We start from the raw sequence: 21278 nt of genomic DNA, 5'->3' as shown, positions 1-21278 counted from the left end.
CTGACTGTTTTCAATATTTTCTGCATGAAGTCTTTATGTGCCAAATCATTTTGAGGATTTCAACAACAATGACTAAAACCAGCTTGAGTCCATAACCACCATTAGGAAAGTGGCCTTTCCTAATTATTATCTAACATGCTTTGCCAAACTCCTTGAGGTGGCTTCTTTCCTAGCATTAGTCCTCTTTGTCTTCAGCTAAATGACTTGGCCTTCCTTGCTGCCCAGCTCACTAATTGTAGTTCCCAGAGTCTGCTCCCAATAAAATACATTAATTCACAGAAGGGGAAGTATCTTTTATGGTATAAAAGGACTATGTCATATGTGATACCAGTGACAAAGGAACAAAACTGACTTGCTCTGAGACCTGTAAAATGAGGAGAAAATGCTTCTGTAATAAAAATTATTCGGTGTTACATAAATATGTTCATTATACATCAATGCTTTTGTTTCAAAAGAATGCTTTGTTAGTGTTGTTGTTTATATATATCAGTTAATCAAAATTTCTGTGACTTAAGGCATTTGCCAGGACTGCGAATTTGATTCATGAGAACAGATACGGATCACAAGAAATGATCAATCCAGTCTGGAATTTTATTTCATTTTATTCTCTCCTGGAGGAACTGTAATAGTGGAAAATTGACTCCTACAGCTACCAAATAAGGTTCTCTGCTTTTCAGGGTGAAAAGCTGCCATTTGTGTTCACTCTTTTAGAAAAAATACTGTAAGCACATTGGGAATTGTGAATGAATTGAGTGATCAAAATTTGTCCTTAGAGCTGCACTCTAAACACAAGGGGAAAAATAGGAACATTTAACACTGACCAAGCAAAACTTATTTTTAAGAATCATTACATTTGCCGTGTCAAGAAGGATTCATACAGAGTCTGTAGTCTCTGTGTAAGCTGCAGTGCAGTGTGGACAACGCAATCTTTAAAATAGCAACATGCAAGGCAAAGGAATTCAAAGAGAGTACATGAAAAGTTTGGTTTTGCACAACCTGTAAGTATATTTCCAGAAGTGCCATATCCCAGATATGAGACCTTCTACAACAACATCAGGTCATTATGTTTGCAAACATGGATGCAAAGAGCTGCTATATAATTGAGTTCAATATTGGTTCTTTAATGCTCTATAACACATAAGCCACCAGCTTCTTGGCACCATTGTGGCCACCGTTCATTGGCAATGAACTGGTAACAGAGAATCTGAGTGAGAATAGGAATACAGTTCTAAGGCTACAGCACTTTCGCTCTGAATTTCTTCTCCGATCCATTTTATTCCAGAAAGAATTAATTTTACTATATCATCTTGCCAGACAACAAATGAAAGATGCAAAATCAAGGATCCACTCAGTATCTATCTGCAGACAGAAGGTTGCAATGGGAATACAGAAAAGGCAACCTCTGTGCAGCCTCTTCTTGAGGATTGCAATCTGTGAGAAACCAAAGCAGCACTGCTGGGATATACGGTTCCTTTCCAGACTGACTGCTTGGGCAAGACTAGAGAAAGGTTCGGTCACCCATAAGCCCTGAAACAATTTGGCATTACAATGGGCAAACAAACATCTCATGTTCATCTAACACTGAATTGAAAATACAAGCAAACAACCCCATGCGATGTAAAATAGATTCAGGATGAAGCATCATTAAAACCAGCTGTGATGCTGAACATGTTCTGTGATGCTCTTACTAAGGCCTCCAGTTCAGACCCTGAACTCCTTCAGCGTCCCACTGTCCTCTACAGAATTTCTGAATTTCTGCTCACGTCAACAGAAGTTGTGTATGGCAAAGATCTATAATCTGTCTCATCAAAGGTGAATAATTTCTTTATATTGCATAAAGCTATAATTGAATCATTTGCTCTTGAAGGATCACATATTTCACATTATCATTTAAGGCCTTTTACTATTAGGAAGGGAGCTAAATATGCAAACCTCTACATCAGAAGGATACTTAAGTACACTCCTTACTTTAAACATGGAAGTTAAAGTGAAGAGGGCTACTAACTCCTTGAAGGTACATGTAAGTTTCTAGACACAGCCTGGAAGGTTCACTGAGCTTCTGAGTTAAACATTCACATAGCAGGAAATCTTTTAAAATAGTTTTTCAAGGGGAGGAAAAGTTAGGTGTGACACGGGCAAAACCACCTCACATAGATGTAACTCTATTGAAAGAAAGTTATTCTTGATTTGTCCTGATGTAAACAAGCTCAGTATCAGGCCCAAACTCACTTCAGATAATTCAAATATAACATTTAAATAATGCTCTTAACAAATTATACTGTCTATGAGCAGCAAACAGTAAACACTTTGAGCATGGAACACAACAGCAAGAAAAAGTTTACTAAACTAACACTGCAGTCAGGTGAAAGCAATCCACCAACCAACAAATCACAAACATGTAACAACTGTAACAAATAGATCTGAACTTTTTCCACAAGAACTAGAGGTATCCAGAGGGTATTTAATGGCTAGCTGTTTCCCCACCCTACTCCACAACCTTGAGGTTTCCAGCTCTGAACTACTTCTTCCAAATCTTTTAATCGCATTATTTCCAACAAAAATTTGCAGAGAAAATGCTTAGTCTGAATGTCTCTATATGAAATAATATCAACAGCTAAAAAGCAGACTCCACTGCAATCTATGCTTCCATCTTCAATGCAGAAAGAAGGTATCGATAAAAGTTCTTATGCTGTGGTTTGACCCAACCACTCCCAGGCTTGAGCAGTTCATAACTAGACCGGAAAGGAAACTTTAACTTCTAATCAAGAGAAAGCCAACACAATGGCCAGGATAAATGTCTTCCAGCTGTGACTTAACTTGTTTTTTCCTGTTCTTCATATTGTTATTGATGAGATACCCTAAGCACAGGGTATCTTCTTTTATGAAGGAGGTGAAACAATGCAGCAACAGAGCTTATTAGCAAAGCATTACGATCAGCTTCACCTTGTGAAACTGGCAGGTATTTATTTAGTCTTCTTTGGCCCTGGAAAATGCACTTCTTTCCATAATTTCCAGTGAAATTATGCTTTCTAGCCTCTTAATCTAAAGCTATAATTTTATTCTATTAGGTGTTTTGCCCATAAGGTAGAAGTGAGTCTCGTTCTCTGCTCTGATTAATACTGAAAACCTACAGTGTTCACCAAACAGATGACCATTCTCCCACTAAGAGTTTAAGTAAATGAATATGATTAGTGGTCAGCAGGCTGGACAGGCGACCTTGCTAACACAGATCTGTCGTCTTTTTTTTATCATGTTGCAGAGTGTCTTCAGAGGCAAGCACAGCTGGAAAGCTGTGTGCCACCACAGTTTCCTCCACACATGTGCTTCTTTCATCATTAGATTGGTGTTTGCGTCTTCTCTTGCTTGGAAGACAGAAGTGATTCAGAAGCAATCTGATGAGGGTATCAGGAAGATAGCGGAGGGCACTAACAATTTTAGTAGAGCTGATAGTTGGATTTCAAATTATGAGGGCCTATGTGTCTGTGTCGAGCTCATGAAAGTGGAGGAAAAAACCCAAACATATTACCAGATTTTTTAAACCAATCCTACAATTTAAGGAAATGTGCAAACAGGTAGAACATCTATTTCTACGTCCATGTGCGAGCTTTTATTTATTTCAAAAAACTGCATTATGTCTCCTTTGAATATATACTGCTATCTATGTTTTACAGCTATTTTTGCAGTGTATTACATCTGAATAATTAGGTGCAGTACCACATATTGGTATATTGTAAATACCAGCCACCTGAGTTCAACAGAAAAGGTAAGGGAGTGTCTAAAAGATTTATACAGCCTAACAATTCACCTCTTGAGAAACTGCAATAGTTTTTGTAGCATCATCTGTGAAATGGATTTGATTGATGTATCAAATTTCCTTAGGTCTAGAATCAGCCTGACTCCTCCTGCCTCTGGCAGATTATGGAATACCTGGAGTACAAGCCATCTTGAATGTCTTCAGGTGAAATGGGCTATGGAACATCTGTTCCAGGAGCTCCTCCAATGGAGATTTCTTTTGATAGTAGAAAAGCTTTGCGAAACAGTCTTTGGGACCCAAATACCTGTAGCAAGCTCTTCTTAGGAGAACATAATTCGGTTTGCCTTGCAAATCAAATGCACCCTTCAGACTTCAGGGCAAAGGTTCTTGACAGTTGCCATCACAGAGAAGGGGCATTCCAAAAGCAGCCTTTTCTCTTACTTTTTCCCATTTGTATTGCAATTTACAGGTTAGGTTATTGTAACGCAGGTCATCTATCTGCCCTTTCTTAATTGCTGCCTCTGTAGTCCTATACTTGCTGACGGAATTCTTCTATCACCAATACTTACGATTTTAATTGTTTTGCCCACCTAGACTATAGTTACTTCTGTAAATATTCTGAACTGCTATAATCTACAGCACAAGCAACAGAAATTTTTATGAGAACTGTGCAGGCATCCTGGTATCCAGAGGATAATTCTGTATTTTGTTTCTAGGGATAGGAACACTAAGACACATTCAGCTCCTGCTAAGGTGCCTTAAAAGGTGGATGGCGGGTTACTACAGTATCTACATCATAATAAACAGTGAGTGATCGTGACTAAATTCAGAGCTGACAGACCTAATTTTCCCATACAGTCAATAAAGGCAAGTGCCATATTCAGACCCCAACTTTGGTTGCACTTTGTTTCCCTGGAAAATCAACAGTCCAAATTCCACCAGAGCTGCTTATGTTATAAGTGGAAGAAAGTGAAAAACCAGGATCCCTATTGAAATCAATAGGAAATAAACTACCTAAAAAAAAAAATCTGATTTATTGATTAGCTTCTAGACCTCACCAAGAACAAACTGTTATCACTCGCCACTCCTTGGCAGAGACATAAGGAACTCCATACTACCTTCCTCAGTGGCTAGTAACTCTTTCTTGTAAGTCAGCTGTGTTCTAACTGGGGTTGTTGCATAGTGATTACTATTTGATTCTCAAAAGATCATTAAGTATTTTTCTTCTAAAATTCTATTATCACTTTTCCCAATTTATAAGGATTTTTTCTTAATGACTAATATTTGACATAGAACATACATATATATTTATTAATGTACATATCTATTATTACTGGAATAACATGGGATCCTAAGAAAAACTTGATCTATGTAAGTTTTAATGCCATGTAATATGCAGAGCAGCTAATACAGGTACCTGTGGAAAATTTTTGCAGTTCTTAACCACAGCCTACTATATATGGAAGGAAAGCAGTCAAAAGCAATGTCAGCCTCTGTAGATTGATTAGGACCACTAACTGCATGTGTAACTGTGTTGGAATAAGTAAACCACTGTGTTTCATTATGATAGTAAAAGTAAACTGAGCATCAAGCCTGCTGGCTTGCCAGAAGTAATTTTCTTGAGCTCTTGAGTTTTGCTTTTTTTTTTTCCCTTTTATGATTTTTTACCGTGTAGATTCAAAGTTTTTCACGTCAGCTGAAATCAGAGCAGCAGTTGCACCATAACTTAAGCACCAACCAACTCAATCACCATTATCTCTTAAAGAAACTGCTAGACATCCTGCATTTGCCCATCAGGATAGCAATAGCAGTTGCACATCAGCCTGATCTAACACAGCTTCTCTTCCACGTTCTGAGACAGCAGAGTTCCCTGCAAAGGGAAGTGGCTTCCCTGTTGCATTAAACTCAAGTAACTTTTAAGATTGGCCATTTATGCTCTACCAATTTTGTTGGCAAATTTAAGCAATTGAGGAAATGCTACAGATTCAGATATCTGAGAAAATGCTTATAGCCACCCAGCTGGCCACCATCTTGCCCAAATGGAAAGAATACTTCCAAAGTCTATACGATTTAAGATCTGACCTTACAGAATGCTGAAACAAAAGTCACACAACTTTCATACCTGGTTCCTAAGAGGAATCCAACTGAGGAGTGCTGAAAGCCTTTCTTATATTTTTATTGGTTAGAAAGGTGAATCTACCCAACCAAAAACGTGTTCCCTGGAAATGGGAACAAAATACTTTTTAGATAGCTCATTAATTTTTGCATGATTCTTTCATTTCACCCCAGTGCATTATGATGTCTGTCATCAGCATATGGACTCTTGAGTAAATGGACACTGATTACATATTTTGAAAATATTGGTTATATAGAGTCCCATATCCCAAAAAAGAGAAAGGTGAATCAGTTAATCACATTGTTACTACAATAATTTGGTTACTACCAGTGACCTGTATGTCTAAAAGGCATTTATGCCATGTTATGATAACAAAAATATATTCATTTTATAAGGATTTTATCTATGTAAACCTCTCACTCTCTGTATTTTTAATAGAATCAACTAAACTACACAGCATTCAAGTCTCAAAGAAACAAAGTACATTATAGTAGTTCATCCTGAATAGTTTCTTGGGGTAGAGGGAAGTATGAGGCAAAATTTTCAAAGGGAAGAGGCCCATTTTTGCTCACAAAAATTACCTGCAAACTTGTGACAGTGTTTATGGGGGCAACCATTGACTTTATATAAGCAGATCCAGCAAATACACTTGCAAATGATCAGTACAGGCACCCAGCTGTAGCTGATGCTTTGCTTGTACCTTCATGAATATTCACCTGGTAACTGCATGCATCAATCCACTACTAGGATTATATTTTATGCAAGTATTTTTAGCACAAACACATCTCCACCCTCCTTGTTTGAAATGTGAGTGCTAGTGTATTAAAAAATATTTGGAAGACAGACTTATTAAAATAAATGTTAAGAGAACACAGTGGGGTATATTTTCAGTGTGGAGCAGAGAGATTTAACTGCATGACTTCCATTAGCTTTAATGAAAACCACACAGCTAAATCCTCACACACCACACTAGAAGATTAACCAAGAAAACACACATTGTTTACTTTTTACTAATACTCTGATTATTACCACGTTCTTCCTCCTCCTCCTCCTCTTCCTCCTCCTCTTCTTCCTCCTCCTCTTCATCCTCCACATCTTCACCTTCCTCTTCATCCTCCTCTTCTTCCTCTTCAATCTCCTCTTCTTCTTCTCGATCTATCTCCTCATCATCCTCCTCCTCATCACCTTGCTCCTCATTATCGTCAGAGTATTCCTCCTCTTCTTCATCCTCTTCCTCTTCTTCCTCTTCCTTTTCATCCATCTCCTCTGTTCCATCAGTTTCATAGCACTCATCTACCGAAGAGTTGTCTGCTTTAACCACAAAGGGTTTTCTTTTGGGTGCTGGTTCTTGGGGTTGCTTATCTTGTGTTTTTCTTTTTTTTGCCAAAGGACAGCCATAAACACTGTGCAAAAATAAAAGATGCAAATTATTACATAATCCTGCAGATTTCTTTAGGTCAGCTTGTATAACTCATGTCATTTAGCCATATATTTTAATTCTACACCATGATTAGTTGCTGTTCTCAAAATGCATGTTTTCAAACTAAAATGCTGCTTAGGCAATAATGACCAAGGGGGAGGACATTTACAAAGCCTGTGAAATTGCAAATGATTACTATTTGCCTGAAAGTGTCACACGTACATGCCAGCGTAACAGTTACAGAACTGATATAAATGTGTGTTTTTCCCTTTCATTCTCTTCTCTCTTCTGCACGTTACACTCTTTTCTAAGGTAGACAAATATAGCTAAAAACCAAGCAATCTTATCCTACCTGTTAGCTATCAGTACAAAAATGAGGAATAAAGCAATGCTTCATAATTTTGTAATATTCAGTAAGGTTTTGATTGTGAACAATTAAGATATGTTTCAATGCTATTTAAATAATGAAACACAACCACATTCTTAACACTGTTCTTTGTTGTTATTATCATAAATGATGAATTGCTCTTGAAGTCTCCACTGGTGTGCTCCATTATATGCTACAAGGCTCGGAAAATGGGAAAGCAAGCTCCTCAACACAACCAAAACCAACAGTTTTCATGGCCAGTACTGGAAGTGTTCTCACATTGAAAAAAATCAAACAATAAATAAAATCCTTTGTCAGTGAAGGAAGTCAAACTTTTCAAAGTTGAGTACCACTTCCTCGTCACTCATTTTAATGCACTGTAACATAAATAGCATTTCAGAGTTCTGGTCTTCTACCAGAGTAGCCACCTGTTTCTCAAAGGTCATATAATCTGTGTTTGTTGAATGTGATCATCCTTGTGTAACCCTTATAACCTCCTACACGAAACGACTGCACACACAAATTACTTTTTGTTTAAAGAACTTCTTCTTTGAACTTTTTTACTGTGTGATTATAAATGCTAGTCAAGCTACACTGGTTTTTAGTCTTCTTCATGTGATAACTAGTTTTTGGACATTTAAACTGTTCTTTTTAGCCCTTTCTGCAATATCTACTTAACTTCCTCTTTTATGTTATATTTTTGTTCCTTTTATCCCGATTACAAATCACAGAGGATCTTTATAATTTTCTTCCACTCTCATAATGCTTCATATTCTATTGAGAAACCACTGAAAAATAGGGGGTTTCACTACATTTAGTACTACAGATGCACTCTTTGTGGTGCCTACATGCTCTTGATCTTTGTCTGATTTAACTGCATCCCAGCAGCTACGCAACCCAATAACTTAAACCCCTACTTAGGTAACAAGCATTTTATTTAGGTGTCTAACCATTTTATTTAAGTGCCTAACTTAGCTATTGTCTTACCTAAATTTTAAAGCACTTCTTCACAGGAAGACTAACTTGGTCTGCCTGGCACACAGACATCTAAGGAACATATACAGTTCAGTTGCAAAAGATGGTATTCATCATGGAAAACTTACTAAGGGAGACCTTTTCCTGCATAACACAGACACCTTGCTCTCTGTGTAGGGTCTATAGGTGTCTTTGAAGTCTAATCCAGTGTCCCTAAATTAAACACCACCCTCCATTAACACTATCAAGAAATACTGAGGAAATTTTAAGTACCTCCACCTAGCTAGATTCCAATTCTCATCATTTGGGAGTGGTATGGGCTAGTAGTCCTAATGGGATATAGTTTCCAGACACTGACACCAAAGTTGAGGCCTAATGGTGCAAGCTAGAGGGGGAATAGACCTACATCCTCCAGATCCCAGAACCATGCTCCACCCAGCAGGTCGCATGGCATATGCTGGGGAAGAACATCCCTGTGCAGCTGGCTGCAAGAAACTCACGTCTGATACACAGCAGGCAAGCAAAAGCCCAAACCTTCACTAATTTAAGAGCCCTAAACATGGAAAATAGGAGGCCTAAGCTTCTGCTTTTTTCTCTTTGGACTAGCTTTGTTTCAATCCAAAGATGCTTTACTGTAAAGCCTATAAATATCACAGGATCACAGAATGGTAGGGGTTCGAAGGGACCTCTGAAGATGATCTGATCCAACCCCCCTGCCGAGGCAGGATCACCTAGGGCAGGTGGCACAGGAATGCATCCAGTTGGGTTTTGAAGGTCTCCAGAGAAGGAGACTCCACAACATCTCTGGGCAGCCTGTTCCAGTGCTCTGTCACCCTCCTCACAGTAAAGAAGTTTTTCCTCATGTTGAGGTGGAATTTCCTGTGCTGCAGTTTGTGCCCACTGCCCCTCGTCCTATCACCAAGCACTACTGAAAAGAGACTGGCTCCATCCTCCTGACAGCCACCCTTCCCATATTTATAGACATTGATAAGGTCCCCTCTCAGCCTTCTCTTCTCCAGACTAAACAGCCCCAGGTCTCTCAGCCTTTTGTCATACAAGAGATGTTCCAGACCCTTAATCATCCTCATAACCCTCTGTTGGATTCTCTCCAGAAGTTCCCTGTCTCTCACTTGTCCTGCACTTTGGCCACAACAACCCCATGCAACGCTACAGGCTTGGGGAGGAGTGGCTGGAGAGCAGCCCGGCGGAAAGGGACCTGGGGGTGCTGGTTGACAGCCGGCTGAACATGAGCCGGCAGTGCGCCCAGGTGGCCAAGAAGGCCAACAGCATCCTGGCCTGTATCAGGAATAGTGTGGCCAGCAGGAGTAGGGAAGTGATTGTGCCCCTGTACTTGGCACTGGTGAGGCCGCACCTTGAATACTGTGTTCAGTTTTGGGCCCCTCACTACAAGAAGGATGTTGAGGTGCTGGAGCGTGTCCAGAGAAGGGCAACGAATCTGGTGAGGGGTCTGGAGCACAAGTCTTCTAAGGAGCGGCTGAGGGAACTGGGGTTGTTCAGCCTGGAGAAGAGGAGGCTAAGAGGAGACCTTATCGCTCTCTACAACTACCTGAAAGGGGGTTGTGGCGACGAGGGTGTTGGTCTCTTCTCCCAAGTAACTAGTGATAGGACAAGAGGAAATGGCCTCAAGTTGCGCCAGGGGAGGTTTAGATTGGATATTAGGAAAAATTTCTTCACTGAGAGGGTGGTCAGGCATTGGAACAGGCTGCCCAGGGAGGTGGTGGAGTCGCCATCTCTGGAAGTGTTCAAAAAATGTGTGGATGTGGCGCTTCAGGACATGGTTTAGGGGACATGGTGGTGCCGGATTAATGGTTGGACTTGATGATCTTAAAGGTCCTTTCCAACCTAGTGATTCTGTGATTCTGTGATTCTCTTGAACTGGGGAGCCCAGAACTGGACACAATACTCCACATGAGGCCTCACCAGCGCAGAGTAGAGGGGGAGGAGAACCTCTCTCGACCTGCTGGTCACATTCTTCTTAATGCACCCCAGGATACCATCGGCCCTCTTGGCTACCAGGGCACATTGCTGTCTCATGGAGAACTTATTGTCTACCAGGACTCCAAAGTCCTTCTCCATGGATCTGCTTTCCAGCAGGTCAACCCCTAATCTGTACTGGTGCATGGGGTTGTTCCTCCCCAGGTGCAGAACTCTACCCTTGTCCTTGTTAAATTTCATGAGGTTCCCCTCCACCCAACTCTCCAGTCTGTCCAGATCCTGTTGAATGACAGCACAGCCTTCTGGTGTATCAGCCACTCCTCCCAGCTTTGCATCATCAGCAAACTTGCTGAGGGTACATTCCAACTCTTCATCTAGGTCACTGATGAAGATGTTGAAATATGGTGGAAATCCTTGTCCCTAGGTCACCACTGCTGTTCACTGCCAAATGACTGTCCTGCCTCTTGTCCTCTGAATCTTCCTCTCGGTCCGGACCCAGCTGCTCAGGACCAAGAGGAGAGGCTGAACATATTTGCATGGAAAATATCCCACATTATCACAGTCAGGGCAGAAAGAGGAGTTCAATCTCCACCAGTCTGGACAGTGCCTTAAACCTGGGGCAAAAGGGAAGCACTGTTTGTTGTAGTTCTGACCACACCAGGTTTATTTTGGCACTTCCTCTGGTGCTATGGGGGTTCAGGAGCTGTCTATTTAAAATCTCCATATGGAGTTCTGAGAGAAGGCAGGCAAATTTTTCATCAGAACTGGAATTTCAGAGTGTGTGTAGTGCTCAGGGAAATGGCTGGATAATTAAGGAGGAACCTGTTTCATTTAGGTGCCTAACAGGGGCTGCATCCTGGAAAACAGGAGTGGGTCACAGCCTGGGGCTCAGGCAGGTTTTAGAAACTTGCATTATCAGTTCAATGGGATTTAAGCAGACAGGATAACATTTACTGAGTGGATGTGTCTTGCTTTCTTGATTTCTGTTCCCTCTCTTTGTGATGCATATTACCCTCACTATAGCTTCTTCAATGCCATTATCATTAAATGGTATTTTCTCAAAACCCTGATCTTTATTTTCAAAGAAGTGAGTAGGCTTAGCCCCAGCAATCCCCAAGATTTCATTTCTTCCTCTCATTATAACCTTCTTAGAACACTGTAAGTGGTAAAGATGACACTTCAGTCATCTCTCAGATAAAACCATCAGGGTTAAAGGGCACCAGTAGATGTGAAACTGTGAAAAGTTTTGACCACTGGAGGTGACGCAAACTTGAATTTCATCACATTAAAGCCAGAACATTAACCCTACCCTGCCCCAGTCTTTGTTCAGTTATGAACATTAAATACTTGCAAAGGGTTTCATACATTTCATACAATGCCCCAAACAATCCCCTTTGGAATTCACAATAATCTGGGAGCTGGGAAAGAACACAGTAGGGTAACAAACACATCTATTTTGTTTTGAACTATTGTTTAATTTTTGTATTTGGCACCTAAGTATACCTGCATGACTTTTTAAAAACAAATTGTTGATCAGAGGTAGAAATAAATTGTTGTCATTGTAATTTCTGGGCATCTTTATCTTTTCTTCATGGCTTTATGCTTTTCTACACAACATTTTATAAAGTCTGTGAGATTCTTTGGGATTTGACATTACTTGGGATTCAGGGTCCCCTGGAAAGAGCAAAACTGAAAATGGAAATCAATGCCACCTGACTGGCTTTGATGCTTTTATAAATCACATTAAATAACTGCTAGCAACTCAGCTATTCAAGTAAAGTTGTGAATTTTACTTCAGTTTTTCACTTAATTTATCTGTTCTCAGTGCTCATAGAAATAAAACTGAGGACACATCAGCAACCAACAGAAACAAACATTTGTATATTTTAAGGGTTAGGTCCAGCACTATGGACTTGGGAATTTTTCACTTTTCCAAGGAAATCAGTTATGTTAGTTAACTCCGACTCAGCTTTTGTAAATTCTTTCCTGACGAGTTTGCACCAATGTGCTGCCCATTTTCTCTACAACCCTGAATTTGGTTTTGTCTGTGCTTGGATTTCTAGTTTATAAAGCTATCATTGCATGGGTTTTTCTTATAAAACCTTTAAAATACTGTCTTGTACTGGCTTCCTTCTGCTCATCAACTATACACCTCATATAGCTTATATATACTTCATATACTATAGACTTCATAGTCTGAGAGAGCTAAAAAAATATCCAAGTCTCTCAGAAACCTGGGAAACAGGCCAACAGACCTGGAGCCTACTGTTCAGCTGCCCTATTTTCTTCGTTTTCTTTCTTAACCTGTTCCGCCGCTCATCCTTTATTTCATTAATTTTTCAGATTCTGCCTGCAGGACACTTCTCTGTTTCTGGCGTGCTCCCCGTGGTCTCTCTGGCGAGCACGCCGAAGGGAAGGCAGCGCGGGCTTCCCAGCAGCCTCTGCCACTAACTTCCCCTCCCGACCACATATGGAGATGACAGTGTCTCCCATTGACCTCTTGTTCCATGTATATTTGTTAAATCTGTTATTGTTTGTCCTTACAGCTTCTGCAATTTTCTCTCCATTTCCACTTTTGGCTTATGTGATCGTCCCCTTTTTTGCTTATTTTTTAGACTTGTTTATCCCTGCTCAAAGTAATGACCCCATTGATTTATCTGTCTTGCATGCCTTTATCCGTTCTTTTATTGCTTACTGCATTTCCCTGGTCAGCTGTGTCTTATTTTCCCTTCATGCTTCAGCCCTCTTGGCTTTCAGTGCAATATGTATTTGGGCTTCCTCAAACACACTTTTGAATATTCCACGCTGCTTTGCTCTGTGTCTCAGTCATCTCTGGTTTTCTGAATCTGTCATGAATAATTCTTGTTGAAAGAATGTTGTTGGATTTCATAGTGGTAAGCTCCAAGACAACATACAAACATTAAAAATTGAAGAAACTGAAGAAATAATATATGAATTTATACTCCTTAGTTAGAAGATGATTTATAGTATTTTTTTATCTCTCTCACAATTTTTCTTCATTAAAAAACACACAATACTACTCACTGATACATTCAGTAGGAGCTTTCTTCAGGAAATAAATATTTCTTTCCCAGAGTTGAACTTCTTAATTTTTAATACATTTTATTACTAATTTAATATATTTTTCAACATAATTAACAAGGCTATTATTTCTAAGCTATAATAATTAAACATATATAGAGAGTATAGGACCACAGAACTACAAGGGATTTTCTAAACCAGATTACTGATTAATATTCTCCCTTCCATGATATGCCAACTCACACATCAAAGGTGGGACATGACACCTATGTCTGGAGGACACTTTCCTCGCAAAGCGTCTTACTTCACTACACGAATTATTAAGGGAGCTTATGTGAGTAATAAAGGTTCAGCCAACTTTAAATACCTAGTTTAGATAAAGTGATTCTTATCTGCTGTGTTTATTCTTTTTTCATTTATATCTCTTTTCCATTGAATCATAGAATCATAAAATAGTTTGGGTTGGAAGGGACCTTTAAAGATCATCTAGTCCAACCTCCCTGCAATGAGCAGGGACATCTTCAACTAGATCAGCTTGCTCAGAGCCCCATCCAACCTTTGAATGTAGTACCACCTCTCTGGGCAACCTGTGCCAGTGTCTATTATTTCAGAAGCCTCATGATGTAAGATCCAAGTCAAGAAAAATCAGATGATGGCATTATTATGCCCTGAATCTGAATAATATTTTTCCTTGGAGGATTGTTATCTTTTTTTTTCTCATTAGTACTTTGAAAAATCTTACAAAATGCTTTTTCAATCTAAAAAGTGACCCCAGCAACAGTGCTCTCATTCTTTCTTTTTTCATGTGAGAATTTAATTTAACATAAACCAAAACATTTGGTAGGTAATAGAATCTAAAAATTTACTATATAGACACCTAGTGAGGTTATCAAAAACATTTAATGAAGCACTTAAGTATGTGAAGTGGCACAGAGGTGGAATTTTATCATATACAGTTGAGGATAGCAAATTAGAAAGATCCTGCTTGGAAGCAAACTTCTGCTTAAGGCTTCAGGCAGAAAGTTCCCAAGGCACTTAGACCTGTCCCACTGGATATCGTATTATTTTGGTTAGGACTAGATAACTTCCAAGTCCATATCTCCAGATTAAGACTTTTAGGGTACTGAGAAAACAAGCATTTTGCAGATAAGTCCTCTAACAAATCAAATCTTCAAAAAATGTGCAAACCTAATTAATTTACATAACACTGCATCCTATTAAAATACTCTCAAAGCAGTGACTTTTAGCTTTAAAGCGTCAATATTATCAACTGATAGCAGTTGACCAGAATATAAATATTACGATTCCACAGCTTAAATTCCCTGCAGTCCAGGAGTGCATATTCCCAGCAGAATATGCACTATTATGAGGAAGAGCTGGTAGCACTCTTGTGGAAGCTGGACCACTGAATTGATAGGAATGAAAGAATCCTAATAAATTCAGAAAAACAGATTGACTCCAGCCTAGCAATTTGCCTACTCAATGGTAAGAATAAACTCCTTCAGTGGAGGACGGCTTTCCATTCAGATTTAAATGACTGTTTAAAGTATTCCATATTACTACAGGAATGAGCAACAAACCCAGTGGACAGTGGTAACTGTGAGGCGGTAGAGTCAAACTTCTTCGTGGGAAATTATTTTTGCTCTCTAAGCCACACTGGTCAGGAATCTTTCCTACCGCCCAAAATTCCCACGCAATGCCTGCATGCTATCCTGGAATACAGGAGCTATTGAGTCAAACCTTCCCAGGCTGTGAAAGGTAAAGAACTTGACTAAGTATTCCAATCATTAAGCTATAGAAGAGAAAACTGGGAGAGCAAGTCAAAGTTCAAGAAGGACATGGAATTTTTTGAGCTTTTATTTCACAGAAATTGATAATTGCAGCCTACAAGTAAAAGTTAGGATACACTGGGTTTGGTGCTTCCAACCAGCTGGATTAAAATTCGCTGTGCTAGCATCCCGCCTGCTATGAATCCCCATCTAGAAAACTAAGCTACCTGAATCTGCTTTCCAGGAGCCTTCTGGCAACTGAGCCAGAGCTTTGAATTCTGTTCCAGAATTAGGCATGCTTCTCACAACCATTGCACTGCCAATCACCATAGCATCTAGGGCCTCTTACAGAATGACTGCCCTCACCCCTACCTTCTCAGTTGAGGTTAGGCACTAATCCAGAGTCAGTGCTTTGGAGAATCCGTGTTCACATCCATGTTTTACATGCTTAAATATCTTTGGGGGGCCCAAACGACTGTGTTTCTATCTACTTAAACTATAAGTAACAAATACCTTTCAAAAACCAATAAACTCATTGCTACAGTTCTACTGTATTTCAGACTCTCCCACAAGCTTCTGCTTCTAGTTCAAAAAATCAGATTATTATACACAGGGAGTGCTTTTATAAGTGCAGTGTCAAAACACACCATCTTTACTTCATTTATTTGTACTGAAGTTTGTTGACTTTTCAGATTAGGTATGTATACAATAGTATTTCAGTTCAGTGAAAACTATTAATTTACCTGAACAGGTACAAGCTTGACTGATAGGAATGAGTGAAATGTAGAGCATTCTATCCTTTTTTCCTTCTGGAGTTTCCAATATTTGTGCACTGCATTATGGAACAGTAAGAAAAACTACAAAAGTGCTCAGAAACGTGCTGGATCTCAAAAGGTAAAGGTAGAAGATGTGATATTTTCTTCACTGAGCTTTGAAAGCCAACTCGATCCTTTTGCACTTCATAGCCTTTTTAAACACACGAATCTACTTATATGAATGGCGTTATTTAACTAAATAAGCCCTAAAAAAAAAAATACTGTTTTTAAAAAACAGCAGTGTAAAAAGAGGTTAGGAGTAAAAAAGAACATGAGAATAGGATGATGTGCCAGAAGTAAATGATTGAGCTCAAAACCTAGAAATTCAAATATTGAAATATGTATTTTTAAACAAAATAAAGCAGACTAGCTTTGATGTAACAACTACAGTCACAGTAACTTAAGTCAAAGTGAGGATCTTTTATTTAATTGGATCCCATACATGTCCAAAGTGAAGCACATCACCACCCCAATTCACTGAGACTCCAAACTGAACCCTGTGATTAACAGTGGCAAATTTACTGGCTAATCTGCCCTCTCGCTGGTGAGACTGTTTCACCCATCACCAAAGTCTCTGCTCTTGGGACATGACAACTGAAAGTAAACTTTCAGTTTTGCAATAATTCACCCATTTGACCAATAAGTTTATTGAATTGGTTGAATTCCATAGCTGTTCAGTGAAGAAAAATGAGGTACAGTAGCATATGTCTAGGTGGTGTACACAGGAAAAATCTCAGCCCTGGAGAGCTCATTTAAAGCAAGATGTAAAAAATAAATGTTAAAAATCATGAAACTAAAAAATTATGTATCAGCACAGGTTAGTAAAGTACATGCCCTGCAGTTGTAGATTGTTCAAAAGTATGTAAATAAATCAATATAATATCTGATTGCCCCATGACTTATGATGTCATGGATGGGGTTCATCTCTCACCTACCCCTAGGCTTCTAAAACCTAAGTTTATACATGTCACGTTAAGCTTCCTTCATAAGTCAATGCAGAGAAACTGGAACCTCCTGGGAGACAATTCATCTCACCTTTCTTAAGACACTTTGCCTACCTCTCCACTGACAATAAAGGGAGTTAATAGTGATTAACTTATATTTCTACCACTAAGGAATCTGATAAAAGTGAGAGAAATCCAAGCTTTTTTTTTTTTTTAATATTCCATGTCCATTCCCAACAAAGACAGTACTCGTCAGATTTTAAAACAATGCACCACAATACAGAATCACAGAATCACAGAATCACTAGGTTGGAAAGGACCTTTAAGATCATCAAGTCCAACCATTAATCCGGCACCACCATGTCCCCTAAACCACGTCCTGAAGCGCCACATCCACACGTTTTTTGAACACTTCCAGAGATGGCGACTCCACCACCTCCCTGGGCAGCCTGTTCCAATGCCTGACCACCCTCTCAGTGAAGAAATTTTTCCTAATATCCAATCTAAACCTCCCCTGGCGCAACTTGAGGCCATTTCCTCTTGTCCTATCACTAGTTACTTGGGAGAAGAGACCAACACCCTCATCGCCACAACCCCCTTTCAGGTAGTTGTAGAGAGCGATAAGGTCTCCCCTCAGCCTCCTCTTCTCCAGACTAAACAACCCCAGTTCCCTCAGCCGCTCCTCAGAAGACTTGTGCTCCAGACCCCTCACCAGCTTCGTTGCCCTTCTCTGGACACGCTCCAGCACCTCAACATCCTTCTTGTAGTGAGGGGCCCAAAACTGAACACAGTAGTCAAGGTGCGGCCTCACCAGTGCCGAGTACAGGGGCACAATCACTTCCCTACTCCTGCTGGCCACACTATTCCTGATACAGGCCAGGAAATACTTTCATAAAGAGCCAAAACCCTGCTGCTTTCCTTTCCACAGCTGCTGTATTACTTAACGTGAACTCTCCTCCCTACCGCTTAGCTATCTTTTCAAGACTACCTGCATGATCCGTTGTCAGACACATGCTGTAGTTGCACTCTAATCTTAGGATGGCAAATACCCAACTTAACTGTGCGTTCAAGAGCCGGAAGCCACAATTGATTATGTCTTGTTGCCAGACCCTTGAATACAGGGACTGATTAAAGAAACTAGGATAGTGCAAAGAGTACGGGTTTAATGACTCATATTGATTCATTAGATGAAATGCATATAATCAAGTTTTGCTAAGTGGCTATTGATCCTGCACACTTCAATGTTGATTTAGATGTAACCCAGACACATCAAAATGGGAACATGCAAAGCCAGTGACCACTTCTGCGCTAACTCAAAGAACACTGACTTCTGCACTAACTCAAAATCCTGAAGTTCACATTTATTTCAGAAATCTAAACTGGAAGAAAAACTCCAGGAAAGAAAATCCTCTATTTTTCTACATACAGACAAGAATGAGGTTGGCTACATTGAGCTAAATCAAAGCAGTACCTAGAGCTGCCAAGATATCCAGATTTGTGTGTATCCTGTGTTTTCAGCCTCAGTGGTAATGACAACTCTGTTTACAGGTAGAGGGCAGGCCATTTTCCAATTTATTTGTTTCTCATGATAACATGATATCATAAAATGGGAAAAGTTCATAATCAATCATTCACCAATTTGAAAGGGTTAGAATATGCTACAAGAGCGCATCTATCGGTTACAAAAGATGTTTGCATAGTCACAGTGTTTGAGTCTTGGACATGATATGAAATCTTTCTATTCCAATATTTTAAATGCAATTGCTTTTAAGCAATTCAGCATGCTAAGTTCAAGCATTCAAAAATCAAGGAAATAAAGCGCTGGAAATCAAGGGTGATTCATGTAGTTATACTGTCAATCATTTAACAACACAGCTAGATATGTATTAGTAGAATCAACACCCTTAGATGCAGACTCAATAGATCATATTTAACAACAACACAGCAGGTCAAACTATCATTCTAGCATGTACTTAAGTATTGAGTAATAGAATACGCTGTCATTTTATTGCGTCTCTAATGTAGGGCTACTATAATGAGACTATCAGCTACTGATTCCTATCACAAATAGTCCTTCCATCATCTCTACATAGATACACAATAGCACTGGCTCACAACTTAATTTTAACTAAAAAATATCTATGTCACAGAATTAAGAAATACAATACACCAATTTCCCTGTATCTATAGCAATAAGTATTTTACTGGATCAAGAAAGCTAACGACTACAGAATATAACCAATGGAAAGGAATAATACTGTGGAGCAGACTTCTAACACAGGACTGTCATCAGTAAACATCTGAAATTACAGAAAAAAATGACAAAAAACAAAGTGATACAAGCTGCAACCACTTCAGTGCTTATGTACTGGATTCTCACCTCCAGCATAAGCTACAGGATACCGTTCTTTGTCTTGCACGGTTGGTTAGGAGTCATTCAAGTGTGAAACACTCTAAATTCTGGTTGTTAGAGGATTGAGACGTTTAAATCTTCCTATTTTGAAAAAAAAAGCAAAAAGATTGTGCCTTTCCATAACACAGAGAAAACATGATTATTCTGAAACAGAATAGAAATGACAGCATTCTCTCTACTTTACTGCCTTATGGAACTGCAGCTACAATTGGTCTCCTGGTAAAAATGTTAACCACTATTAATATGCATTTAGCAAATATTATTACGAAGGAACTGAAAGTTTGTCCTCCATGTTAACTTTTAAGGGTGCTTGCTTTCTTAGTGGGCTCTGCACCAAAAAGGATACCATAAATATCTGTTTAACATAAAGAGGATTTCTAAAATACCTTTGTCATCATGCCTCCTTGAGCCTAATTTCTAGGACTTTTTATTTAAAAATAAAAATCTTTGTACTAGCTGTTATGCCTGCCCATTTACTACTGCATACAAAATTATAACCCCAAACTTATAACCAAGACTTTATCTTCTTTGCTCTAGATGGACACAGGTATTTTAGTATTATGTAATTTTCAACAGTCATTAAGAGTCTCTATTAGCAGTTCCTATCAGAGATGCATTAGAACAATCTTGGGTTCTAGACCCATACAATTCTCCTGCCCTAACTTTTGCACAGTGTGGCATTAATGGGGCACATCCTTCATGAGACACAAATATAACAGCTGATGTTTTTCCATCCCATGCAAGTACAAGGCAGGTATTGTGGATCATTATTCTCCCCTCTGAGAAAATGCTTCTGCACACCCCCTGTTCTCTGCCATGATTTACACCCCGAAAGGCGTATATTTGCTTACGCTAATAATCTACCAAATTAATCCCCTTCTGCAGCACATAGAAGTTGCTTTTTCAGGGGGTCTTGCAGGTAGCATTTCAACTAAGATACAAGCTCACCTATGGTAAATAAACTGGTTCAAGCTGTTGGCAGACTCAAAGGACAAACTGTATCTCTTACATTCAGTTCATTTTTTTTCACCTTATTTTTTTCATGATTAGAAGAATTAGAAATACTCTGGTCTGAAAGCTTACCTACTGGCTTAATTGCATGACTCCAAAAGCCAGATGTCTAGACAGGGTCCTAGATGGCTTTGCCTTTATCTGGCCTTTTTTGATATATTTGATGAAAGGAAGGATGCCAGTTCAGGAAAAAAAAATTAAAACGCAACTGAATCCAATCACATTCTAGTCAAGAATAGTGAAGCTCCAACTTGACTCATATCACGATAAAAAAACCCCCAAAAACTATGGTATATAAAGTTACTTTTTATAGCTGACAGTGAGTTCTATTAGACTGTAGAAGAGTCTTCGAAGGAAAATGAAAATAGCCTCCCAAGGGAGTGGAAGCCCCACACAGCATGACTTAAATGTGGCAGCTGGGTTGTGGGTGGAAATGGCGGTTTCCACTGAAAATCTGCTGCCAATATACCTCCTATGGTTAGATTTCACAGGGAAATGTGGCAGTTACCCCTTTCTGTAAGTTCAGCTGCTCAGTTTTAAAGATGCACAGACTGGAAAGGTAGCAAGGGTCAACGACTGAATAGAGAAAGGTCCAGAATGACGTACTGTCCAAGGACCAAAGGGTAAAATTGGGAAATAGCTGGAAGTACAAGTACGTAATGGGAAGATGGCAAGAAGAGAAACAGATTCTTTAGT

At 39.3% G+C, this 21278-nt stretch overlaps 1 protein-coding gene across 3 annotated transcripts in view; it reads right to left on the bottom strand.

Moving 5' to 3' along the window:
* Positions 1 to 21278, bottom strand: part of MYT1L (myelin transcription factor 1 like) — a gene marked incomplete at both ends in the record, with an annotated part of 126304 nt that overhangs the window by 89638 nt on the left and 15388 nt on the right. For all 3 annotated transcript variants that reach the window (XM_081998081.1, XM_081998082.1, XM_081998083.1), the window contains one exon: positions 6903 to 7273. In XM_081998081.1, the coding sequence (XP_081854207.1) occupies positions 6903 to 7273 (371 nt within the window). The remainder of the gene's footprint in view (positions 1 to 6902; positions 7274 to 21278) is intronic.

This window comes from Phaethon aethereus (genome assembly GCF_964289735.1).
Source record: "Phaethon aethereus genome assembly, chromosome: 3".
NCBI lineage: Eukaryota > Metazoa > Chordata > Aves > Phaethontiformes > Phaethontidae > Phaethon > Phaethon aethereus.
This window is presented reverse-complemented; position numbering and strand designations above follow the sequence as displayed.